The 26,891-nt window shown below is 49.9% G+C and overlaps 1 protein-coding gene across 2 annotated transcripts in view; it reads right to left on the bottom strand.

Annotated features, from left to right (window-relative positions):
- Positions 1-1,149: 1,149 nt before the first annotated feature.
- gli2b (GLI family zinc finger 2b) overlaps positions 1,150-26,891 on the bottom strand; it is a 60,104-nt gene continuing 34,362 nt past the window's right edge. Inside the window, exons 3-15 of one of the 2 annotated variants that reach the window (XR_004776850.1) lie at positions 25,715-25,820; positions 19,458-19,651; positions 17,481-17,669; positions 13,489-13,690; positions 12,515-12,692; positions 11,547-11,657; positions 10,278-10,415; positions 8,131-8,280; positions 7,408-7,572; positions 6,230-6,511; positions 4,405-4,732; positions 2,041-4,276; positions 1,150-1,582 (exon numbers count right to left, since the gene is read on the bottom strand). Coding sequence is in view for 1 of the 2 variants with exons in the window: in XM_027012992.2 (XP_026868793.2) it covers positions 2,112-4,276; positions 4,405-4,732; positions 6,230-6,511; positions 7,408-7,572; positions 8,131-8,280; positions 10,278-10,415; positions 11,547-11,657; positions 12,515-12,692; positions 13,489-13,690; positions 17,481-17,669; positions 19,458-19,651; positions 25,715-25,820 (4,208 nt within the window). In the remaining variant the exon portion in view is untranslated. Of the gene's footprint in view, positions 4,277-4,404; positions 4,733-6,229; positions 6,512-7,407; positions 7,573-8,130; positions 8,281-10,277; positions 10,416-11,546; positions 11,658-12,514; positions 12,693-13,488; positions 13,691-17,480; positions 17,670-19,457; positions 19,652-25,714; positions 25,821-26,891 lie in introns of both variants that reach the window. The other variant, XM_027012992.2, reaches the window with a different exon arrangement.

Here is a 26,891-nt window from a genome sequence, read left to right as displayed (position 1 = left end):
TAAAATAAAAGATATTTGATGAGCAGTAAATTTTTATAGTTACATTCTGAATTCAATTTGATGCGATATCTAGGCTAATAAAACAGCAAATAGATTGAAGAAAGAGCTTTTATTATATAAAGAGTTTTTATTGCTTTCCTTTTGTTATCCCCGTTAACCGTGTCCGCATGCCTAGCACCTTTTACAAAGCAAACACGTAGTGCTGCGGTGAGAAAAACTGTCAGGATTTGAACGATTTATGACTTCTGCCGAATAGATGCGCCTATGTAAAGTCACCAGCCAAACTAAACGAGGTGCTAACCACGCCCCAAGTGTGTCTGATTATGAAGCTAATAAGCCACCTGGCCGAGGTGAGCGGGGCCACGCCTCCACAGCGCCTCACCTGCCCACTCTGACTCGTCTGAGTGACCAGCGCTTAACTTCTTCTTTTTTGGACTCCCCCCTCTCCCTCCTCATTCGTCCTCGGGCTATTCCCCCCACCTCGTCTGTTGCTCAGACAGAATAAGAAATTCCGGCGATCAGAAAGCGCAGATCAAACGGCGCCTCGGCTGAATTCGCTGTCAGAATAAAACCATTTGTTCCTGTGGATCACTCGTTCCCGGACCTCTGCCTCCTTCAAGCGTGTGTTTAATGCGCTTTCAGCGAACTCCTCCAACCCGCCCACCCCCGTCCTGTCTGCCACGGCTCATTTCACCAAACATGGCGGCTAGCTCGCCTGCTCAGTATGCGTCTGTTTTTATTTAAGCTCGATTTTTTCATGTGTTTGCGGAAAGACAAAGTGATCGCGTCTGTTGTTCAGACCAAAAAAACAACGTAATCTCTCTCTCCCTTTGTTTGTGTTTGTGTGTGTGTGTGTGTGGGGGGGGGGGGGGTTAGATATGTGATTAAATGCGAAAGATGCGCAAATGTTTTACATGCTACAAAGGGTAGAAAAGTGTAAAGTGGCAAAAAGATAAAAATGCTATTAAACAGAAAAAAGTTTAGCTCCTACGTTATGAAAACAACAGGTATATGATTCCAGTATTAAAGGGGGATCGCTCAAGTCTAGGGTGAACAACCTTCACTTACCTGCCATTGAGCAGCAAACCGAGTTATGCATTATTACAGGGTGAAGACCTGGACTCCATAAGACTCTCCACACAACACGAGTAGAAAACCAACAATACTGTATTTCATTAAAAAAATGTACAAAAGATATCTACATATCCAGCACCAGTAAAAGGTGTCTGGTCACATACAAAAAACTAAACAAAAATAAAAACAAACAAACAAACAAACAAAACGATTATAGGTGACATCAGGGTTCAGAGTTGAGAATCCGGGACAGTCGTTGGCTAGGAGGAGTTCAGGCCAAACCCACACGGAGCGAGGCTACGCGGGGTGCCGCGCGCCTTGGAATTCTGTCCTCCTAAACAAGGGTTCCTTAGCATGACACTGCGTCATCTTTGTTCAGTTATAATGTGCTGCGCAGTATTTCTGATATATGGTGCAGAATTCCGTGACATCTTTGACATCAGAGATTTAGCCCACACGGAGGGAAAGCATTCAATTTGGTATTTCTTTCTATTTCTATTATACATTTCTGCAATTGATTGGATACACACACAGACACACACACACACACACACACACACACACACACACACACACACACACACACATCTTTGTTCCATCAACATGTAAACAGAAATCGAGCATTTGCAATTTACATAATGTACAAAACCTCTATGCATTCTCAAAAGACAAGACAAGACTGTATTTCTTTTTGCTTCCTGCATGTGCATTTGCACAGCAAGGCACTTGTTTTCTTTTCACCACCATAAAAGTTTACAAAAATAACGGACTGAGGCCTTTCAAATTCTTTGTATCTTTTCAGTATACAGTACAGTACATACACTGATCTAAGGCAAAATATGGCTTTTTTCAACAGAAGGAAAACTACCACAAAGTCTCTAGACTAATGCTACACAGGATAATACAGTTAAAATGTGATAAAAAGATTTTATGATAGGAGAATTCTGTGTTGATAAACATTCTTACTTTTTTATTCATAGACAACTTCCTGTTGTTGTCTACTTCAACATTAGATTTTTCTTTTCCTGCTGGACCTCTTAAGACATCATGTTGAGGAACTTGCTTTCTTCTGCCAGTGCTGTCAACATGGAGTTCATGTCTCCGATGGCCATGTTGCCGATTCCTGCAGGAACTGGGGGCAACGTTACCGAGTTGCGGGGTGTAGTGAGGCGCGAGGAGTTCTGTGACAGGCTGCGGAGGATGCTGGGACTCAGAGTTCCTGAGACGAGGCTGGAGTGGTCGCCGTCATCCAGCATGGTGTCAAAGTCGATCTGGGGCTGCTCCACCCCACCAGGGCAGTCCACTGTGCTCGACACCTGATTGGTTCCTGGAGAACTGACAGTGGCCATCGTCACAACGCCCACTCCCGTGTCGGGCACGTCAAACATATGGATCTGGCCCGTGTAGAACACTGTGCTGCCGCTGCTGTCGGCGGGCGCCTTTGGGCTGGCTTCGGATGTGTCGTACAGCGGGCTGAAGTTGTCTTGTGGGTGGCCCGGCTGGATCGTTGCTGTGGCACTTGGCCCAGACTGCTGCCTGCCATAAGGTCTGGGGTGCGCAGGTGGCTTGGGCTGCAGCAAGCTGGGGCCTCCATTCAGCAAAGCATTCTGGGTCAGTGCACCGTAGCTCTGCTGACCAGTCAGATGTGAGAAGTTGCTGTGGCCGTTCTCAAAAGCCAGGTGGTACTGAGGCCCGATTGGCTTCGTTCTTACCCTATTGTTCTGTGCATGCAGTGACTGCTCTGCTGTCAACAGTGGGCTTGTCAAAGCTACGCTTCCTCCGCCTGTGGCGCTGTGGAGCTGGCTCACCTTTCGGTTGGTGCTGGTAGCAGCGGCAGGGCCTTGAAGGCAGGTGTGCTGGGCGTGGACCTGCTCGCTCTGGTGGCCATTGTTGGCTAGGGGCCCAGGAGCCCGGTCGCAGTTCATGCCCTGGGCCGGGAGGTCGCCACTCCTCTGCACAGGTCCCTGCTGGGTTAGGTTCTGACCCATGGCTCCCGCTTGCTGGGTGCACGTGAGGTTCTGGAATGGGCCGAAGGTCTGCTTCTGCTGGTCGCCCCAGGCTGGCGCCTGCAGCTGTTTGGTTTGGCTGGGCGATGCCTCCACCGTCCCTGAGCTGACCTCGTTCCACTGCACGGGCATGTGGCACTTGCCGGCACCGTGAGAGGGTGGGAAGGAATGTGGATGTGTGGGGCACAATGACCCGTTCGTCATGGCTACCCGCCGCTGGTAGTAGCATGACTGTGGAGGAGGGACGGCATGCCCGAGGATGCCCTGTGCCTGCTCGGTACGATACCCGAGCTCTGCGGGTCGAGCGGGCTCTCCGGTAGCAGTGAGGTACTGCACTACATCATCCGGCAGCATCATGTCATCGTCAGTGCCAGAATTCGGGCCGCTCACCTCATTCGATGTGGTTTCCATGGCAATATGCTCCGAGATGCTGGGAGAGCGTGGAGGGTACTGGAGGCGGGTCAGGCTGCCATTGGAGCGGGTGAAGCCCTGCAGCGACAGGCGGCTCGAGGTTGGTAGGCCTGCCATTGGATGGGGGTTTACATTGCTCATGCTACCGAAACGCTGCCCCTTCTGGAGGTGCTGTGGCTCTGCGGTCACCCGCCGCACCGGGTCGCTCGCCCGACGGGCAGTACCACCCGGCACTTCACGGATCATTTCTCTGGCGAAGCCCATGTCGCTGCACCTCCGAGGTGGCACGTGGGTGCCTGATGGGTAGGCGGGTGCCTCATGAGAGTCCCCCAGCAGGGCCAACCGCATCTTCAGACTCATGCGCTCCATGCTGGGCAGCGGTGTAGGCGGCGCTCCTCCTGTGGCAGCCGCGTACTTGGCCTTGAGCCGGTAATGCTGGGCAGGCGTGAGACCCAGTGGGCCGGGTGGGCCTCCGCCGCCCTGGCTGGCCTCGCTCGAGCGCCGGGACATGTCCGTGGAGATCGGGTCGTAGGAGTCGGTCGAGCGCACATCGTGCAGTCGCCCGCCCACCGCCGAGGCCTGGCTGGAGCGGCGGCTGGAGTAGCATGGCGAGATGCCCGACGAACGGCGGCTCAGGGTGTACGCCGAGCTGACCGTGCTCGCCAGGCTATCGCGACGATCCAACGCTTGGCTCACGAGTGTCACGCCTGGGCAGAGGTCGCTCACGCGTGGCCCTGTGATCAGGGAAGGAACGCTGGAATCTCTTGAGCTCTCCAGTAAGGAGCCTATGGCGCAAGAGAGCAGGCCACAAACTGTGTTTTTATCAGTGGAATATTAAATCATTTTAACAGTCTGCACCTCTGTTATCCATATGTAAGGTGAACTACACAAATATTGTGGTCTGGGGTCTCACCGCTGGTAGGGAGGGGTGGCAGCTTGGTGCCTGGGGATTGCGGGGTGATGTGGGCCCAGTAGCACGAATCCCTCACCGTCTTCAGCTTCTCCTGTTTGAGGAGGCCCAGCCGGCAGGCGGGGCTAGTGCCAGCGTGGAGGCGGAGGGCCAGAGCCCCGGCGCGGCCGCTGGAGTCCACCAGGGGGGCATCGTCTGGCCCACCCAGTTCTCCACCGCCACCCCCGCCGGGGCCTGCCCACTCTACTCCACTGTCATGGTGGGAGGCACTGCCAAGTGGTGATGGCCGGCTGCTACATGATGATTGACCACCAGGGCTGGACTCATACATCTGATGGGGGGGAGAGGATGGTTGATAGTGGACAGATACTGGAGCAGGAAGGAGCAGAGCAATTCTGCTGAGCTCGTCCCTAAAGGTGAAGGAGCACAAGCCTGCAGAACCAAACCAAACGGCATGCTGCATGCAGAAACGCACCTCATGCAACTACCAGTGGAACCCTGAACTCGAATGAACGTCTCATATGGAGAATCAGGTAGAGCTTGCATTTGTTTCTGTGTACTTGGAAGGTGTTGCACTGCAGTAGCCAGCTGGGAACGTAATAACTCACCCACTAAGAGGCATCACTTTATTTGTGTTAGGAAGTCTAATAGTTAATTAAACCTAATATTGATAGTTGTTCTGCAACCTGCACAAACCAAAACGAGACCGACCACGCAACCCATGGAAACCAGGTAATGGGTTTATTTGCCTGACTCACTGTTCCTTTAATTCTCCATGTCCCATGGAAGGACTGATTCGATCAAAATGTAATAGCCTCCTGGTGCACATGTAAAAATTCCACGCCCCCCCAAAAGACTATTAAGGCTAGAGTTAAATAGCTGACAAGGCGGGGCTGAACCCACAAAGGGGAAACTATCCCAACACAAGGTATGCTGCCTCTCCGCGCCTGAGTCATCTGGCCACACTCCTCCCCCTGAATGATGCAAGTGTGTTCTGTCCCCGTGTGAAGTACCATGCTGCTCTTTATCCCAGTGTGACCACTGCCACTATTTGTATCTCGCACAAAAAGCGTCCCCATGATAGAATATTAATTGGGCGGGGGCTTTTATCCTGTGGCGGGAGGCGATTTAAACCTCTGTGATGGGGAGTGGGTGGAGTCGTTAAAGGTGGTTGGGGGCCCTCGGGAAATGAAAGATACTCAGCGTTTAAAAGAGTCTCGCGCTGCAGGACACTTTCAGCTTCTGTCTTGCTATTGCACACTTTGTATGGAAGGTTTAAAATGAATGAATGGCTTAAAAATGATGACGACGTGAATGTCACCGTCTATGGTACTGCACGGCTTTGTCTGCTAAACAGGATGGCTAGTTTGGACTCTGGAGTGTTATATGAAACACGTCATGTTATCAAAAGAATGGAATGTCATTAGGAGTTAGTGCTCACCTCAGTAATGTCTGTCCGGAAGGAAAAAAAGCAGACGGAGCAGGGAGAAGGTAAAAGCATACAGAGAGAGAGAGAGAGAGAAAGCGAGAGAGAGACAGAGAAAGGGGCGGAGTTAGAAGGAGAGAGAACGCGCAGGTCCAAAGCTGTTTGCATGCCTGTTGTTAGTACGTTGTAATTAGTGCAACTTCTGACTGTCAAGACAACCTTTTTAATGCATAATTAATCAGGCATGAATAAAAAAAATCACAGATAAGCCACAAACCGGCCCACTACAGTGCACTTTGCTGACTCTGAAGTGTCTCTTGCTAAAATTCCACGCTGGTTGTGTACTGAAGCAAAGGAAAGAAGCATGACTCTGACACCACTGTCCGCGGGAAGCGACCTTACCACGGAGTTCTCGGTTTTGATGGACTTCACATGCAGGTAGTCTTCCACACCCCTGGTGGTGCTGTTGGCCTTGAACTTGTCGTGTGCACCATGGCCAGGGTTCTTGGTCCCCGCCTCACTGTCTCCGTTCTCCCGTGGCGGCTGAGGGCGGGGCGGCAGGTCGCCGCGTTGCTTCTTGGTGATGTGCGCCTCGGGCCCGTGGACGGTCTTGACGTGCTTGCGGAGGGAGCTGGGGTCTGTGTAGCGTTTGGTGCACCCGGGGATTTTGCACACGTACGGCTTCTGCAGAGACAAATAGTGCCACCGGCAGTCAAATGTACGACTCTGAATTAAAGCCTTATCTGCTGTCGCTTGGTCAGGTCAGCTTGTAACCGAGCTTGGCGTGAATGTGCAATTAGGGGAACAGATTACTGCGTGAGGCAGTGACGTGCTGATTGTGCGAACACTAAGTGTTCATGATTCATAGCTATATAGCTAATAAAGTTGGGATGAGCAGATTTCTCTCTTTCTCTCTCTCTCTCTCTCTTTCCCCCCTCCCCCCAAGCCATGATGGATAAGCAGAGGGCTGAAATGGCAAGGCTTCATTTTGTATTTGCAATCTGCAGGTGGTCCCTCTCTCTCCATAGGGGATGTGCCTGATTCTTACTAATGCACTGTGGGCTGCCACACTCATTAGTTCTACACCTCATTATTTACGCAGATGCACATGTGCGCGCACACACACACACACACACACACACACACACACACACACACACACACACACACACACACACACACACATACACACATGCAGGCAGAGCTTGTTAACGGGACAAGACTGAGTGTCTAGCAGTAATCACCAAACATGACGAGGGACTATGCACACAAACCTAATTCTGGCCTAAATTTGAAACTGGATATTGCAAATGGAAAATTTACATAAAAGTAGGTGGTTAGCAGTTTGTTAGTGCCACAGGGAGGTAGATTAGGAAAAGCTTAGACAATGGATTCACTGCAGGAGCAGGAGACCAGCAGAATCAACCAGTGTGGAGGAACACTCTACTACAGCCTTGGGAGTGAGTGTGTGTGTAAGAGCGAGAGAGAAAGGGGAGCTAATTTTTAGCTGAGAATGCTAGAAACCTGTGTGTGTGTGTGTACGTGTGTGTGTGTGTACGTGTGTATGTGTGTGTGTGTACCTCGTTCGAGTGTGTGCGGTTCTGGTGCTTGGCCCGGTCCGAGGCGTTGGAAAAGGCCTTGTTGCATCCCTCATGCTCACACACGTAGGGCTTTTCTCCCGTGTGTGACCGCAGGTGTGTTTTCAGGTTCTCCAAGCGAGAATATGCCTTTGAGCAGCCCTCAAACTACAACATACATACACACACACACACACACACACACACACACACACACACACACACACACATTTATTTTGAAGAAAGTTTATTCCAGTTCAAAACACCTTCCAGAAGATACAAACACCTATTCTGAGACACAAACAATAACAAATGTTGAGACTAATTCAGATACTGAGAGAGGGGGTACTGTTTGTGTGTGTGTGTGTGTGTGTGTGTGTGTGTGTGTGTGTGTGTGTGTGTGTGTGTGTGTATATATAAACCAAAGAATATTCTAGGTGAGGACGTGTGTGCAGTGTACTAGTAAGGACCTCTGTCCGAAATGTTCTGTTTCTACAATTTCGAATCTCTCTCTCTCTCTCTCTCTCTCTCTCTCTCTCTCTCTCATACACACACACACACACACACACACACACACACACACACACACACACACACACACACACACACACATCTAAAACCATTAGAGGAATATTTGCAGTTTGTGTATGTGCGTGTGTATTTATGTGACTGTGTTATCTTATGTGGGTGTGTGCACGCGTGTGTGTGAGTGTAAGCGCTACACACCGTGCACTTGTGAGGTTTCTCGCCTGTGTGTCTACGCATGTGCACCACCAACATGTACTGGGCCTTAAAGGGCTTCTTCTCCCTTGAACACTCCTCCCAGCGACACACAAACTCCTTCTTCTCCCCATGGATGTGTTCATTATTGATGTGCTGTAGACACACACACACACACAGAGTGGCATTTATTTTCACTTGGCTGGGTACCACCCAGGAGCTTGTTTCCTCTCTGAGCTCCTGGGGTCCAGTATGTCCTTCGTAACAACATCACCATGTTGAGCCTTTGACTGGCCATGCTATCAGAGACACGCAAGACAAGTGTTATGGAACCTGGGTCTCACTGAGGATTGCCAAAATCTGGCCGAGAACTCCAGAACCGGTGAGGTTTGGCTGGCCTGCGAGAATGAAACAGGATTGGTAAGGGGGCCCGGAGGAAGGCGAGAGGTCAGGCAGAGTTTATGTGAGGAGGAGGAGGAGGAGGAGGAGGAGGAGGAGCCCGTGGTCCTGGGCGCTCCTGGTCACTGTAGTCGGCGGCGTACTTTTCATGGGCAGCACCTCCACACAGCTGCTCGACAGCCCCCTTCATATACACTCTCCCCCTTTCTATCTCTCTCTCTCTCTCTCCCGCACTCCCTCTCTCTCTTCCTCCACCTCGCTCCCTCCTTCACTCTCTCTCATTCACAGTTCTTCTCCCTCTTCTCTCTCTCCCTCTGGGTCTGTCAACCCCACACAGTAACTCCTGTTCTTTCTCTTGCCTCCCACCATATGCATATATACACAAATATATTCCTACCCCCCCACCCTCTCTCTCTCTCTCTCTCTCACACACACACACACACACACACACACACACACACACTTTCACCAACCTCTTCCACAATGACCATCATTATAGTTCACATCTGTATACACTCCATCATCCAGTAAGCTTACCTACTGAGTTTCTCTAATGTCAGGTATCTGATAACAACGAAAAAACTACACACGCACATGCACATGCACATGCACACTCAAACACACACACACACACACACACACACACACACACACACACACACACACACACACACACACACACACACACACACACAGTGAAGCCTTTGTTCCTCTGTAGGACCATAATGAGCTGTTATCAGAGTGGGTATTGCTTGTATAAACAAACAATCAGGAGGGTGTAATCAGGTAAAATCCAGCTAAACCTCTGTAACTCACTGACAGTGCAGACTGAAAAATGCTGGGTGTTCGAGTGTGTCTGTTTCCCTGGGTGACATTCAGGGCCTCTCTCCTCCTCTAACGCTCTCTTTCTGCTCCGCTGGCTGGCTGGAATGCAGGAGATCGTCACATTGACCCCCCCCCCCCCCCTACCCAGTGCATTATGGGATGGAGTAGCTCAGGCCAGTCTCTGAGCAGCAGCAAATCACAGCACTCATCCGTGAACAAACCCTCATCCCTCTGTTTTTCTCTCTGCCTCTCTCTCTCTCCATCTCTCTCTCTCTCCCTCTCTTTCACTCTCTCTTGCACATCTGTTTCAGTCTTATCACCACCGTTGATGATGCTGTCACTGATACGTGCACAGAAGGAAAGCCATTATTTATGATCTAACTGCACCAACATACACACACGCACACGTTCTCCACCAGTTTTGTGTGAGATTGATTAACTGGTGCCTCTGACGGAGTGTAACTCGAGTGTTTGGTCACGCTGTGCTTTTCCTCTGTACTACTGGGACTGGAGATAAACAGCTCGACAACATCCACTTGGAGAATCTGCCATTATGGATTTATGCAGGGTCAAAGGTGGAAAGTTAGAGGGTGAGCAGTCGGCATGACCTGGTGTCACTTAGCGGTTAATTGTAGTAGCGAAGCCATTCACTAAACGCCGTCTATATGATCACGCACTGAATTCACCATAAAGCAAAGTCTCCCCGAGTGTCTATGCTGGCCGTAGAGCTTTAGAGAGCACCAGTACATGCCTGCACCAGTACGTTCCTGCACCAGTACTTTCATTGAGTGGCTCCCTGCAGGCTAGGCTTCTCATAGCTGACCCTTGTGCCATAAGAAAGACAGACACACACTCACACACACTCACACACACACACACACACACACACACACACACTCACACACTCACACACACACACACACACTCACATGGACCAGCTGCTCTTGTGTGTCAAACTCCTTGGTGCAGGCTTCCCAGTGGCAGTTGGTCTCGTACACCACCTCGGGCTCCTGCTTGCCTTCGTCTTTTTCCACATCCTCCCTCAGCTCTGCCGCCCCCGACGGGTCCTGAGGGGTGAGAGGAGAACGTCCAGTCAAGGCTAGCCTGAGACTGTCCCAGCACACCAAGTCACACCCCAGTTCTGGTCACAAACCCCACTCACCCATGACCCACCAAACCACACCCCAGTGCTGGACACTGCCCTCCACACAATGTTTGGTGTGTCTATGAAAGGAGGAAGCTGATATCTGTAATTTGGCTGAATTAGAAGCTATTGGACTGATTTGGGCTCCAACAGAAGAAAATTCATTTTACTAAATTTATTAAAATGTTAGTGTGAAAAAATGGACTTTAAGAAGATACAGTGTGTCCATTATATGTGTGTGTGTGTGTGTGTGTGTGCGCGCTCAAGCGCAGGGACATGTGTGTGTCAAACTGAAATGCAGACAGAGGGTTGTGAATGTGTGTGTCTCAGGCACACATGCATGCCCATTAACACACACACACACACATACACACACACACACACACACACACAGACAGCATGCTGACTGCAGCATGTTTATCTCTGCCCTGTGAGCTATCTTCATCAATTCTGCTGGCCCCAAGACGACTGCATGTGCCTCGGACCCCATGCATCAAGCCCCAACCTGCCTGCACAGCCGAGAGCAGCCGCAAATTTGTCAAAAGACAAGCAGAGAGAGGGAGGATGAGAGAGAGAGAGAGAGAGAGAGAGAGAGAGAGAGAGAGAGAGAGGTGGAAAAAAGGCTCTCAGATGACAATAACAGCCAGCCAATATTTCATGAAAATGAAGTGCTCTGGCACACTTTGCGCGGTAGCCAGGGACAGAGGAGAGCCCGGGAAACAAACGAACATAAAGCTCTTATCAGGCTGAGTTTTTCTCACGCCGGACGGGTGCGGAAAGGGGGCCAGAGGAGTGTGGGTGCTCCCTGGGGTCTCTCGGCCCCTCGCTGATCGCCATCTCTCCGAAAGAATACACACACCCACACACACCCACACACACCGTTTCTCTGGATAACAGGACACATAGGGGATGTGCTGCTGTTTTGATAAAGGCTCTGCAGTGAAACTTGTACAACCTGTTTGGCTTTGGAGGTGGAAGCAGCAGGAAGAAAGGGATAGAGAGAGAGAGAGACAGAGAGAGAGAGAGAGACAGAGAGAGGGTGGAGCATTCTTACCGGAGAGCAGGGAGAAACAGGCTGTGACCCATCCAGTTCTGTCTTGACCTTCGACCTTTTGGTGATCAGAGGGTTGACTGTGCTGCTGACTGCTGAGTCACCACTCATGTTCTAGCGATGAGAAACAGAGAGATGGCGAGAGGGAAAGAGAGAGAGAATAAGGAGAGAGAACAGGGGAAGAACTCTCTTTCCACAGCTGCGGACCCCCGGGCTCGGTGCAGCTCCAGGAAGCCTGGACTGTGCTGCTCTGTCAAAACCACCCTACACGGCGTTCCCTCTCCGGGTTCTTGCGACAGGGGCATGTCAGGGAATGATAATCACGAGACCGTCCCAGGTTGTCTGTCTTTGCATGTCCTGACTTTACAGAAAACAGGCGTAAACCTGCCAGGAAAAATGGCCCTAACAAGATAAAGTTCTTCTAAGTGATGTAGTGATTTATTTTAAGTCTGAAAGGGCAAACTACTTCTTCATTTCTTTTTTTTGGTCAGTTGCCACCTATCAGGTAAGTCAGGTAATTCTCCCTTGTCACACAGCAGCTGCCAGTCAGGCAAGGCAAGGACCCAGGCACATGCAGCCAATCAGCACGTGTCCAAGCTGCAGTTCTCGCCACGTCAGGGGGGGTGACATAACATACGCTGAGGATAGTACCACTGTCTGTCCCCTTCTGATGCATGAACTCGCAGACACCCGTGATTGGCCAGTGCCACTGTGATTGACAGGGGAGGGGGAGTATACCACCCCTCCCTCCCTGAGAGCACAGCCACGTTTGCTCTTTCAGGCTTCCGGCCACAGCTGTGGCGTCGTCCAACTCCTGATCTCCTGATGATAGGGCAACTGCTTTTGTTTCTTCCATTTCTTAATCCACACAGGTGCGTGAATCCATAATTTTGACACCATGTCCCCACTATGAGATCAGTGCGGGCGCGTGTGTGTGCGGAAGTGCGTGTAGGTGTGCGTGTTGCAAGTACCTTGGCTTCGGTGTCATCGCGGGCGGACACGCCCAGCGGGAGTTGCCTGGGCGAGAAGGCAGACGAAGGCTGGAGGACGGGGGGCGGCGTGTGTCCGAACGCGCTCAGGCCCCGTTGCTGTGACAACAGCTGCTGGTATGCCACCGGGTTGATGGGGTGAGGAAAAGGAAACGGAGGGCTGGGAGGGGAGAGGAGGAGAGAGGTGAGGTTCCGCCCACCACCCCAGCAATGTCTACACGCGTGCTACTCGGTTACCATAAATCTGCTTCGAGATGGAAGCGGGAGGATCAGGCATGGGGGAGGGGTGGGGGGTGGACCGGGGACTGGGATGGAGAATAGCCTCCAAGAAGCTGTTCTCCGTCTCAGAGTTTTACGATGGCTCACGACCATTCTCTGGCTCAGAGAGTTTTAGGATGGCTCATGGCTGTTCTCTGGCTCAGAGAGTTTTACGATGGCTCACGACCATTCTCTGGCTCAGAGAGTTTTACGATGGCTCACGGCCGTTCTCTGGCTCAGAGAGTTTTAGGATGGCTCATGGCTGTTCTCTGGCTCAGAGAGTTTTAGGATGGCTCACGACCATTCTCCGTTTCAGAGAGTTTTACGATGGCTCATGGCTATTCTCCTTCTCAGAGTTTTACAATGGCTCACGACCATTCTCTGGCTCAGAGAGTTTTACGATGGCTCACGACCATTCTCCGTTTCAGAGAGTTTTACAATGGCTCATGGCTAGTCTCTGTCTCAGAGAGTTTTACGATGGCTCACGGCTATTCTCCTTCTCAGAGTTTTACAATGGCTCACGACCATTCTCTGGCTCAGAGAGTTTTACAATGGCTCACGGCTAGTCTCTGTCTCAGAGAGTTTTACGATGGCTCACGGCTATTCTATGTCTCAGAGAAGTTTACAATGGCTCAACGCTCTTCTAACCAAAGAGAGAAAGCAGGAGGGGCTTTGCCACAGCAGGGTGGCGTTGGTACCTTAGGCCCCCGACGGACAGGTGTCCGTAGGAGCTGCTGGCAGCCGAGCTGGAGCGCGAGTTGTTGATGTAGGCCACCAGGGAGTTGGGCGAGGTGCGGATCATGGTCTGCAGGTCAATGCTGGCGTCAGAGAGAGGAGAGACGGACAGGGCCCTCTTCCGACTCAGCCTGGGTGTGAGGCGGGGACTGGAGAACCGAGACACTGCACGCACACACACACACACACACACACAAAAAAAACCCATAGCATGGATTACTTGAGCTCAGGCTGACTAAAGTGTGACAGCATGATATGCATTTTCCTCAGGAGATGCTTGCAGTCAATACAAAAAAAATTCATATGTTCCAACCTATTAATCATACACAATCTCTCTCTCTCTCGCTCTCACACACACACACTGCAGTCTTTTTTATTCTGAGGTCTGCTCTCTCTGCCCCAGTAGACTTCCCCATTCCTGGCTAAGCAAATTTCACCCACACCCCGGGGTCCTCCCCTTTTGCCCTTCCGACCGATGACCCTCATCACTTTACCCACTTATTCCGAATAACCTATTTTCCTTTAACCCTCTCCCTACCTCTAAGCTCCACCCCCACCCCTGATACCAGCCAATAGCGACACTTCTTCCCAAAGGGTTCCATCCCATACCACCGGGGGAGGCGTCTGATTGTTCGGAACTGAAGTATCATTCCTCTATCTGGCTGGGGAGGAAACCTACAGAATCATGGCAGCGCTGGACTGCATTGTGTCTCTTCCCTGCTCCACCCACTCCCGTGCTATTTTGGGAGCACGTGCAGAGTTTGTGTGCCAGGTGGGACAGTGTGATCGATGGTTCCGCACTCTCAAGCTCACACCACCCCCCCACGTCCGGAAATAGTGCGCCCCTATCAATAAAGAGTTGGAGACCGAAATCGGGCAGATATCCACCGTGCACGTGACGAAGAAACCCGCAGAAATCCGCAGATCGTCTTTTATGAGACATTCCACATTCAGGAATCCTAATGGTGACATTTTGGTGTATGTTTGTCAGCAGCGTGGGGGGGGGGTCTTCTTCTCTGCTCAGGGGTGCTCACTGTTACAGGGGGAACAAACACTGAGAGGCTGTTAGCTCAACAGGTGCTAGGAATTAGTGTTGGTGTCAGCAGAGGCCTGTGTGTGTGTGTGTGTGTGTGTGTGTGTGTGTGTGTGTGTATGAGAGAGAAAGTAAGAGAGTGAGAGAGAGACAGACAGAGAGAGAGAGAGAGAGAGAGAGAGAGAGAGAGAGAGAGAGAGAGAGAGAGAAAGATTAAAGGTCATAACCAGAGGCTCAGGCAACTGGATGTCTATAATGATACCATCACAGCTAGTGCCAACACAAGCAGGCTTGTGTGTGTGTGTGCGTGCGCGCGCATGTGTCAATGTGCCCATTCCTAACAGAGCACAGGACTACTAAGTAATCTCCCAGCTTTGTAGCTTAGAAAGTCGTTATTCTTAGCACAGCCTAATGGCTCTCTGTCATTTCTACACACAAGCTGTGGAAACACTCTTAGCACCCAGATCACCACCGACACACAACGTGGCTGTGCTGCTATTTGCATGGTACTAACGGGGGGTTGCGAGAGCGGGCGGGGCGGCACCCGTTCACCCCAGCGTCGCCGTTTGTCTCCGTTATACCCTCACCTCGGGGGAGGCGTATTTATTAATGTGCCACTTCCTTTGATAAATAGCCAAATGGAGAAGCGGGCCTGGATCCCTCCCGCCCACACCCCCGGCCCCCCGGTGATTTATATCAGCCGAGTGCCGCTAAACCCACCGGAGCCCAGCATCGGACCCCTCCCGTCCCAACCTTAAAGACGTGCGCACAACAAGGGCCTGGAAGCATCAGGGAGCACTGTGCTGAGTTGGACCAAGTTCACCTGTGTGAGGATAACACGGAGAGCGATGTCAGTCTTAAGGATGTCAGCAGTGATGCTCTTGGGGGAGGTGTTACTCACATGACTCTAGCACAAACTCTGGTCAGTCTTAAGGATGTCAGCAGTGATGCTCTTGGGGGAGGTGTTACTCACATGACTCTAGCACAAACTCTGGTCAGTCTTAAGGATGTCAGCAGTGATGCTCTTGGGGGAGGTGTTACTCACATGACTCTAGCACAAACTCTGGTCAGTCTTAAGGATGTCAGCAGTGATGCTCTTGGGGGAGGTGTTACTCACATGACTCTAGCACAAACTCTGGTCAGTCTTAAGGATGTCAGCAGTGATGCTCTTGGGGGAGGTGTTACTCACATGACTCTAGCGCAAACACTGGTCAGTCTTAAGGATGTCAGCAGTGATGCGCTTGGGGGAGGTGCTACTCACGACTCTAGCACAAACTCTGGTCAGTCTTAAGGATGTCAGCAGTGATGCTCTTGGGGGAGGTGTTACTCACATGACTCTAGCGCAAACAATGGTTCATCTTAGCGATTTATAAACAACTTGAGGCATAATGTGACTTTAAGAACACCAATTCTGAGTGTTTCTTTAAAATGACTAATGAGTTGTAAGTAGTTCTTACACACAAGCCAGTGTGTAAGTCAAAAACCGAACCACCAATTATATGAAAATATTTAAGTATAAATATTAAGTCTATAAATGGGCATACCTTTGTTTTGGGAATGTCATACTAAACTTCTGATCCTCAATCAGGCTGCAAGATGTTCTAATAGTGAGGGACAGGCACTGCCTTCCTTTATATCATACACATTACACCATTTATCTGACACTTTAATCCAAAGCAACTTACAATTATGACTAATTACACTTTGAGCAATTAAGGGATAAGGGTTTTGCTCAGGGGCTTGAACTCACAACCTCCTGCTTACTAATCATGCACCTTAACCAACAGGCCACCACTGACCAATCATCAGCGCTTTTGTAAAGTAATATGCCCCTCTGCCTTCTCCTTTGTTCTGCAGCGCCCAGGACGAGGCATGCGCAAGACACCTGCTGATCCCACATCTGGGAAGCACTGGGCTTTGCATGGGTCAGCCAGCGCACACACTCCTGGGCCTCCAGGGGCTCGGGGTCAGAGGTGAAGGGTCGGACGGGAAACTGAGGCGTGGGGAATGAAAGCGCAGCAGTGACGGCACATGCGAGGCTCTGTCCTCACGGTGTTTGTTTCTCGGGAGACCAGTATCTGGCCTGTGCCATCTTTCCGGGCGGGAAATGTCGCGTGAATATTTACTCCGCGGTGGTGAGTGGGACAGGGCTTCCCGTTTGTGCTGCAGTCGTTTTAGATCAAAGCCTCCCATTTCCACCTTCGCGCTGCTTTCTTTTGGGAACAGAAAGTGACAGTTGCAGTAATAAAACATCTGGAGTCTCACCGTGGTAGTGTTGCTTTGACCCGAAAGAGGTCGATGTTGTCAACAGTGGAATAACGGATGGAACATAAAGGGCTGGTGGGGGAAGCTGGGCTATTAGCAGGACTCCGAATGGAGAGCTGGGCACAGCTTAAAGGCCTTTCCCACGTTTCTGCTCCTGGAACGACGAGGAGGAATGCCAGGATCTCCTTGCGTGCCGGTGTTAGCCAAAGAGACATCCGCTTTCCCGTTTAGCATGTCCATTTCGGGTCATGCCCAGAGTCTGGCAGCTGGTTCGGTTAAACAGCTCTGTGACAGACGATGTCCCGAACCGTGGCGTGCGAAAGCTCCGGGACCTTCTGTCCCGCCGACGCCGCACCCCTTTTAAGGTGACTTAGGAGGTGCAGGCCAGAGGCAGCCACTCATTACGCTAAACGCTTGCACGCTTGTAAATGTCACGGCAGGCCGGCCTGTCCTGCGGTGCGCGTTTACAGACGCTGTGGTCACGGAGAGCTGGCCAGTACCGCGCAGGTGGGGGTCACCGCGAGACTCCCGTGAGGGGACCGGGAGCGGAAGGTGCATATGGAGGTGTCAGGGTGGAGACGTGTTGGCTGCTGCTTGTGTCTGTCTGCTTCCTCTGCGCTCTCTCTCTCTCTCTCTCTGTCCTGTCACGTGACTCACCGTCCATGGGGTTGATGTAGTCCGGCAGGTGGACGGCCGCGGCCGCGGCAGACCCCGCCCCCTGCACGAGCAGCTCCCCGTATGGGCTCCGGTGACTGGTCATCAGGTGGTAGTAGTCGGCTGAGCCGGCCCCCGGCAGTGGCGGGGCCAGGCCAAACAGCCCACGCTCTTTCAGGTGCTCGTGGGTTACTATCAGAGGGAAAAGAATGTTTTTTTTAATACCTTAACACAAAATTCTACAAGGCAATTAGTTGCCTTAAATCACTAGCAAAGAACTAAAGATTCAACTCACTGTCGAGTTTTACACAGCACTTGAAAGAGAGAAGGTGACAAAGAAAGTATAAGATGGAATGAGAGAGAGAAAAAAATTAAACACGATCATGAGTATGAGTTCCAAAATGGAAAATATTCCTCACTTCCTCCACGGATAAATAAAGTCAGAGCTGTAATCACACATGCACACACACACACACACACACACACACACACACACACACACATGCACAGAGAATGACCAGCGGTTGAGAAAAGAGACCCACAGCTTCCGAGATGTAGCAGCGCTGTAGTGTTAACAGCTGCACCCAGTAAAGTTCTGTTAAAAGTGTCAGGAGCAATAAGACTATGAGGGCCAAATCTGCTTTACGCAGCCGCCTGGCCGTACAGGTCACGAGAACACCTCGCCATATGGACCCCATTTACATACAGTTAGAACAGAAGAATGTACAGAAATCTTCAAGCTCCTTTCTCGCTTTCATAAATGTACACGTGTGGTGTGTGTGTATGTGTGTGTGTGTGTGTGTGTGTGTGTGTGTGTGTGTGTTTCTGTGTGTGCATGGCAGGCACCTCATACACCTTGGAAACATTTCTGCTGATTTTTCACAGACAATTAGCTGGGTTTGAAAAAAGCTCTCTCTCTGTCCTGCATCTCACACTCCTTCATTTGTGACGTCTTCCATGTGCCCAGGATTGTGGAAAACCAAACAGAGAACCCCACTGAGCTCTGCTGAAATGCCACTGCTGGTAAAACTTAAGTTGAAACCCTTTTGTGGGGAGATTTGATATTCACACAGACATGTGTGTTACTAAGCTAGACCTGTGGTGTGTGGCTCTAAAGATTCTACAGCCCTAGTTGTCTGTGACTTAAATAGCTCAGCACAGTTTACTAAAGCGACTATCTGCCAAAAATGATCCAGGATATAATTCCAAGCATTTTTATTTCTATATATTATTGTGGAGAAATAAACATGCACCTAAAATAAAACCCCAAAATAGCAGCGGCCTGAATAGTTGGGGCTGGCTGCCGTATTTCAAATGGGGTCAGTTGTGTCTGCATGTAAAGCTTAACAACCAAGCCCATCTCACAGTCAAGGCCATATCTACCTATCTGCATTCATTCAAGTTAAAATAGTTTCATCTCTCTCCTTCTCTCTGGCTTTATCGCTGCTGGGATCCCCTGCGTGCTGCTTATTTAAGTGTAAAGGCGCAGACACGTTGCTGTTGACAGACTGTAAAAGGTGATTTATTTGCTCTTTGGCCTACGCGCCTTGACCTGTTTTTATGATTCTACTGTGAAGTGAGAAGGCTTTGGAATGTCACGGGGGAATTCTGTCTGGCCCAGTTTCACTCGTTCATAACCACCTTCTCATCTACCCATCCGAAGGAGTAATCGCAAGATGGAAAAAAATATCAAAGTTTCACTTGATGTGTGTTTAACAAATGCACGGATCATTGGAGCAGTTTTACTGAGTCAGTGACCACCGGTGGAAGACAGAATGCTTTCATGGTTAACAGGAAGTATCACATGTCATTTGTGTTTGGGCCTTGGTTCACTTTAGTGCAGTTCTGACTAAACTGAACCAAACTGAATTGAGCAGAAGTGAATCAAACAAAACAGAACAGAAATTGGCTAAAACGCTAACAATTGAATTCAACTGAAGTGACCTGAACCGAACTGATTCATGGTCCCTGTGCACTCACGGTCAGCAGGGCTGAGGCCGCGGGCGGCCGAGATCACGGAGATGGGGCTGCTGTGCATCGAGCGCAGGTAGTGCTCCATATGTGGGGTGACGTAGGGGTGTGCGGGGCTGAAAGGTGACTCGCCCGTGCCGGCCGGAGACAACCGGATCAGGGAGATATCGGAGATGACCGGGCTCCCTGCCAAGCCTGTGGGCCTTGGGAGAAAGAGAGAGAAAATGGGGTCAGTGATGATACTCAAAACAAACATATTTACCAATTAAGTGGGACACGAACAATTAAGGTGATTTCAATAAGGATATTTTTTTGAAAGCTCAACTACAATTACTATCAACAGCTTTTACATAACAGTGATTCTGAATCCAAATTCATCTCCAAGCACGACTAAGAGTCAAGGTTCGAGGCTCCCACGGGAGCTTTCCAGGGATCAGTGTCCGCATGAAGGTAGGCTGGTAACTTTGGTTGACTTTTGGTGACTTTTGGCCTTTGGTTCCAGGGCTCCAGGCGATTCTTGCTGCGTAAACCCAGCAGAGAGACCCCGGCCTCCCATAGTCCCATCTGGAGCGTCTCTCATCAAGGAGCATGAAGTCATGTATGCTGCTCTCATCTGTGTTGAAATCCAGGTTCAGGTCAGGACCATGGTGAGGTTGTCGGGTTTAGTTTGCTAGGATGCACCCAAGCATGAGACGGGTCTACATGACCACGGGGGCCAGGGGTGTCTGTGTGTGTATGATACAGCGCCCAGACCCTCTGAGCAGATCCACATGGAGACAGGTCCCTGAAGGAAAGAATATCCTGTTTGGCTGCTCATGTTTTTCACTGCAATCGGAGACAGCTTGAAAAGACTGAAAAATGGGGAGGCCATCCAATTTCCATGTACCATTTTAAATGACAAGAAAGAACAAAAAAAATCTCCATTTGAACCAGTCACTTACTCATTTTTCCAGAGAATAAATACTTGAAGTTGGTTAATGTTTTATGAACATGTCTAATGAAAACATGCTGACAGAGCTGTTAATGAGGAGTAGACGAGTACTGGCTGCGCTGTTACACCAGCGGTTGCCGTTACCAGACAGTTTCACCCTCCTGTGGGCTTTAGAAAGTCGAGTATACAAGTTGAGAAGCCAAATTGCCTGCAGATCCGGTTACACGCCGTTCTTATCAGCCAGCTTGGGCCGTGCTAGCTAGCTGTAAGTGTGAAATCCCCTCTCCCGCTCCCTCATCCAATTACGCTTTGTTTGACATAGTGCTGTTTTCTTTTTCTGGAGGATGGTGGCTGGGGGTTTAAGTTAAGAACTGTTTATTCTAAGAACATGTGATTCTGGCCTGATTTCGGTATTGAAAGGATGCCAGCCTTAGTTACACAAAGTGGACACCCCCCCCAACCCCTGAACGACTGCACTGTAGTTAAGGATCTCAGCAGCTGAGGGCCGAGGTCACTTGGTTCTTTCTTTTTTGAACTGCCCTCCCTTTCTTTCTTTTGCCACGGTCGATTTTCAGCCCCACCGGTCTCTTTTGCCGATTATTCCCAGACCACACAAAAAAGCAGCAGGACGTTGGTTTGGTCCAAAGATCCCCCATGGTTTGGGCCGCTTTAGCAGGGTTCGGTACTTTGGGCCAAACACACACCGAGCGCTCCGTCCCCGCAGAGCCAGAGAGAGGTAGCCGCTGGAACCCATACGGCTGCAGGCCTTTCTCAGAGACCCCCAAGAGAAAGTAGGGACAAACACAGCTGGTCATGAAGCCTTCTCTGCAGATTCCTTCATGATTCAACCCTGTTTTTGGCCAAGCTGATAGAGGCAAGCTGCAGCTGGTGAGGCAAACAGAGCGTAGATTCTGTACGTGGACTGAAGATACTCCAGGATATAATGCAAAGATGTTTTGTGATAGTTTAGGAATTCCTGCGAGGGTTTGGTCCAATAAAGCCACACTGTCTTTCTCAGCTGGTTTGAGATAGTCCAGAACTCACTTGCTTTCCAGCAAGGGGCCAATCCTACTTGGCTTATTCTGAGGCCTGCCCCCTCAGGTAGACTCTTATCCCCATAAACACTCGACAGTCCTGGGCAAAGACAAGTAAGACAGCCTCTTCAACTCAAACCACTCATCCAGGCACCATCTCTCAACTACTTGTTCACATGGAAGCCTTCTGTATAACTCTGGTCCTACACTCTTGGCATCCAGGTGATCTAATCTGCCTTGTGCTGATCTGAATGCTGGCCAACAAACCTGAGAGCAAAAAGGCTTAGCTCCAAAAAGACCATACCCCCCCCTCCACCAAGCCCAGTGACTTCACACTACAACATTCAACTACTACTCTGGAATACATCTAGATTTACAGATTGTGTCTGACACAGTAGACACTGCATCAGTGAGTTTAACCCTTCTTTTAACGTTTCTACTAACTGACATCGTTAAACTTTATTATTGGCCCATAGCCAGTAACTAAATAGCGGTTGTGATGTAGCCCATCCTGTATTTATCAACACAATCACCTAATTTTTGTGTTGGAAAATGAGAAGCATTCTGTGAATAGTGTTTTGAATTATTCCCTGTGATGTCACTGTGTAAACAAAAAACCTTGAAGTACAAACTCTTGCAGTACATCTACAAATAAATATTAACATGATTACTTCACTTAAACTCCCTGAAATACATCACTGGTTTCTGGGTTTTGAAAAGAATGATCCTAACAGCCATGAAATGATTGATGCCATTATTCTGCTCGTGTACCACATGAAAGCACCAATGTTATTTAATTTGCCAGTCAGAAATCACAGTGCAACCTGTCCCCTCTGGCACTGTGTGTGTGAAAAACACATGGTGTCCTATTCAAACTCCAACTACCCAAAGAGAACTAGAAGCCTGGGCACAGCTAAAAGTCATGCAATATTTAAGGTTTTGAACATGAAAAGGCTCCTGTCTGTGGAGAGGTCCTAGTACAATTGGGGAAGGGTCCAAGTGCCCAGATCTGCCCGCTGTAGCATAGCCCCACTGGGCAATCGTGCATTGAGGGACCTCCAGCTTGCTCGGGAGCTAGCAGAGTTATGGCATACGGCCCCTACAATGCACTGGGCTGTGTAGCAGGTCCGAGCTGGGGCCAATAGAAGCTTAGTGGCCTGGGGGTTTGAGCTCACCAATTCTCTGGGAACCCATAGTGAGCTAGGCTGGTGTGCCAGGACCGATACCTAAAAAGCTTGCGGCAGATTGTTTTTTTTTTTTTTTTTTAAAGAGTAGTGATTTAATTGTGTTTAATTTGCATGTTTTTGGAAGAAAACACAACCTAATATCTGATATTTCTCTGACAATGCCTGATATTTTCCCCTGGGAGTAATAATAACAGCACACTGTAATTACACCTCAAACAAACAGCTTCATTTTTGATAGTCAGCAATCAATCTAAGTCATAATGCTGTCATGTGTAATAACAACATAGATACAATACACAGTGTTTTTCTCCTATTCATCCCCCAGCGCTTGAGTGTCGGACGATGCCAGGCTATTGTTAAGGGCAGGTTGCCGTGCCAGACTCCTGTGATGGGGACATTGTTCTGGGTACCCATGTGGGTGCAGCATTCATGTCCAGCAGATGGGCAGTGCACCTGTTCTGCTCCGTGCCAGGCTGTCAGGTGCCTGTCCGGGCCCATTGTCTGGCCTCTCAGGGTAATGGAGGCTGGTGCCTCAGTGCTTGAGCCCATTCACAAGCACCGCAGGGGTCAGGAACATCCGCCATGGCACCGTTGGCTGGCCGACACCTTCACCGCGGCGCTTTGCTGCATATAGGTGTGCAGGTGGCTTCAGGCTGGGGTGTTCGTACACGGCAGACTGCAGGGCATGCGTGCGATACTGGGTGTAAGCTTCAGAATGCCTGTTCCTGGCCAACACTGCAGACGTGCTCCTGTGCACCCGAGCACCTTAGAGGACCCTGAAATGTGTGCGCACTCACAGCCGTGTCCATATGTATTGTGTGGCTCAGTGTGTCTGGCAGCGGTGAATTATGGGAGATGTGCGTGAGACTTGTCTGAAGCCAGAGGCTCCTGGGCTCATTTAGATCAATCGCATTTTCTTCTGCAGGTCCGCAGTATGCTCCCAGTGGTGCTGAGGTTTGCTCACACACACACACACACACACACACACACACACACACACACACACACACACACACACACACACACACACACACACACACTTTTTCTTCCTCCTTTCAACTACATACAGGGTGAAATGCTTAAGACTTTTAAACTGACAGGCATTCACTTGGCCTCCATAGCTACACTACTAGGAACATGAGCACTTAGGTGTCAATGAGGTTTGCACAAGCAGATGCGCTTCTTTCTGTAGGAAGGCCTCAATACTGCAGCTATGTTTGACTTCCAATCATGTGTGGAACCTTCTGCTTGCGCTGAGGTGCCAGAGTGGACAACATGGACTCAGACTCGGACATGGACTCGGACTTCTTTCTTTCTCTCTGAGCCCGACAACCTGTGCTGGGTGTTGAGCAACACCTCCCAGGCCCTGTCTGCAGCAAGTGTGACCATTTGTTAACCGTTGTTTGGATTAACATTTTTTTTTGTATAGTTATTGTGTTTTTGAAGTGGGAAGGAAAATCGTGAAAGGAACGCTGCTCAGGGCTGAACGTGTGCAGGGGAATGGAGTCGCTTGGCCGTTAGCCCGGGACAGAAACGCTCTGGCAGACATCAAGCCACGTGTTCCTCCCCAAGTTCAAAGTGCTGTCTCCCGCGCGCCTGCTGCCAGCTCGCAGGCACAGGGCTGACACTGAGGGATGCGGAGAGTGTTTGTCAACTGCATTCCGAATGTTTGTAATACTGCGTACTCTGCCTGTGAAAATTCCCACAGTGCCCTGCTCTGCTCCACAGATGAATCGGCCGGTCATCTGTCATTCCAGTCAGTTGGAGAGGCAGCAGATGACCCTCCCATGCCAGAAAACCCCTCCCCAATAGGGAAGTTTCCCCACTTAGCTGACAGCTCTGACAAAATATCCAGCACCCTCATTATGGTATATGCAAACAATGATAAAGCACACTGTACGAAGAAGTCATGTTAGACAATCAGAGCGAGGACCCCTGACACACCGCCCCGCGACTCTAATAAAGCGTCCTGGCTTGCCACTAGCGACACTGCACTTAATTTGCTGTCCAATGTTGCTGTAATTAGATGAATTTGGCACAGGCAGAAGGAAAGACAGCTAGATCAAGGCCTTGATAAATTAGGGGTCCACTGTCAAGATCAAATCACATTAATCAAGGTGGCTGTGTAGTAAGACAGCCCCCCCCCCCACTCCTCCCGACCCAACCAAGTTTACCTTCGCCACTGTGCGTGATGAATAGGCTGGCTGCTACCAGCCACACCATATGCATCACCATCAAATCTGTGAATTTAAATGTAAGAACAAAACTTCCAGAATTCTATTGATTTATTCAGTCCCTTTCTTAAGATTAAACCATCCTCGGAGCCCACAGAGTCTGTTTCAAGAGAGACGGAAGAGCAGAATAAAGTTAAATGTTTCTGAGTTGACCATGCACTCTTCAAAAAGAAAACAGAAAGGAAGAAACGAGAAAAAAAACCCAACAACAGTGACAACACCAACAACAGCAGAAAACTGTAACTTCAAGACTAGAATGGCCCACTTCATATTTGGCTTTAAAACACAAAGCTCCCATTTTAAAATTCATAGGGGAGGCATGGGGATGCAGGCATCTAAAGGGAAGCCTAGATTACGCAGCTGAGCTGGGAGGGCCATCTTTGACCAAGAGAATTAGGTTTCACAGTTGACAATGGGGTAGGGGGTGATACAATTTTTTATGAGCTACCTACAGGTGTTACAGTTATTGTTACGAGCATTGCGCTGTGCATGTAGTGTGTTCGGCATGCTACTGATGTCACGCCAATGGCCTGTTGATTTGAAGAATATGTCTATTGGTATGTTTCTGTTTAAGCTGTAGATGCCAGTGACCTGAGTTCATCCACAGCTCAGAAAGTGAGAAGGGTTCTTGGGGAAAGTTTTTGCATGTAGCTTTACTGTCATGAAATGTTTGTGTCTGCCTGCTGGTAAATGTGTGTCCTGAGCTCAGTGCTGCCTGACGCTCTACGTGTCCTGTCAGAGTTTCACTTACCCGCTGGTCTGCAAATGTTTGCATTTAAATGATGTGTTCAGTATTGACAGAAGAAGTACAACTGTTTGGGCATCACTGGTTAAACTGTGACCATCTATATATATATGAAAGAGAGAGAGAATTACTTACCCATGCAGGGTGGAAAGGGAATGGGGTTCATAGTGGTATCTGCCTTCATGATGCCGCATGTCGATTGGGATGGGGGTGTGGAAAGTTGGGAAGATAGGATGAGGGCCTATGGAACAGAGAGACAGAGAGAGACAAAACAGAGAAGGAACAAGGGAGAGAGAGAAAAAAATAGTAAAGAACTTCAAAAAACAACAAAAAAGAGCCTGGCTTTCAGGAGAAAAAAAAAATCAAAGCCAAAAGATCCACAACACAGTAAGATGAGTCCAGAGAAGACTGAGCAGTTTCGTGTAAAATATTGGCACTATCACACAAGCGAAGTGGAATAAATAAATAATCAAAGTCATCCTAAGAAATCCTACATCTCAGACATAAAAGACCCCAACTGGGCTTTGGACAAAGACCTGCAGCCAGATGCTCTTTGAACTAGGGGCAGTGATGGACACTATCAAGGAGAAGCATGGCCTCAACACAAACAGGAGCTGACAGCTACGGGGAGAGGCCTCCTCCCTCCTGCTTCACCATGGGGAGAGGCCTCCTCCACCCTGCTTCACTATGGGGAGAGGCCTTCTCCCTACTGCTTCACCACGGGGAGAGGCCTCCTCCACCCTGCTTCACTACAGGGAGAGGCCTCCTCCATCCTGCTTCACCACGGGGAGAGGCCTCCTCCCTCCTGCTTCACTACAGGGAGAGGCCTCCTCCATCCTGCTTCACTACAGGGAGAGACCTCCTCCCTCCTGCTTCACCACGGGGAGAGGCCTCCTCCCTCCTGCTTCACCACGGGGAGAGGCCTCCTCCACCCTGCTTCACCACGGGGAGAGACCTCCTCCATCCTGCTTCACTACAGGGAGAGACCTCCTCCATCCTGCTTCACCATGGGGAGAGACCTCCTCCACCCTGCTTCACTATGGGGAGAGGTCTCCTCCACCCTGCTCTAGAGGTACACACTGCTGGGCAACACCATACTCCTGCTGATCAGTCGCAGCCAGCCCAAACCCCCCCCCCCCCCCCCCCCCACACACACACGTACAAACAGCCACAGCTTAATGGCCCTGAAAAAAAGGACAAAGATCGTTGTTGTAGGGTGGGGTTTTTTGAAAACATGAGTTTTCTAAGATGGCTTTTGAGCATTTCATTAATAAGAAGTGGGTGTGCTTAGCAGCATTTTTACTAAACAACG

Source organism: Electrophorus electricus, chromosome 1 (genome assembly GCF_013358815.1).
Source record: "Electrophorus electricus isolate fEleEle1 chromosome 1, fEleEle1.pri, whole genome shotgun sequence".
Lineage (NCBI taxonomy): Eukaryota > Metazoa > Chordata > Actinopteri > Gymnotiformes > Gymnotidae > Electrophorus > Electrophorus electricus.
Note: the sequence above shows the minus strand (reverse complement) of the source record. Positions and strands in the feature narration are given on the sequence as shown.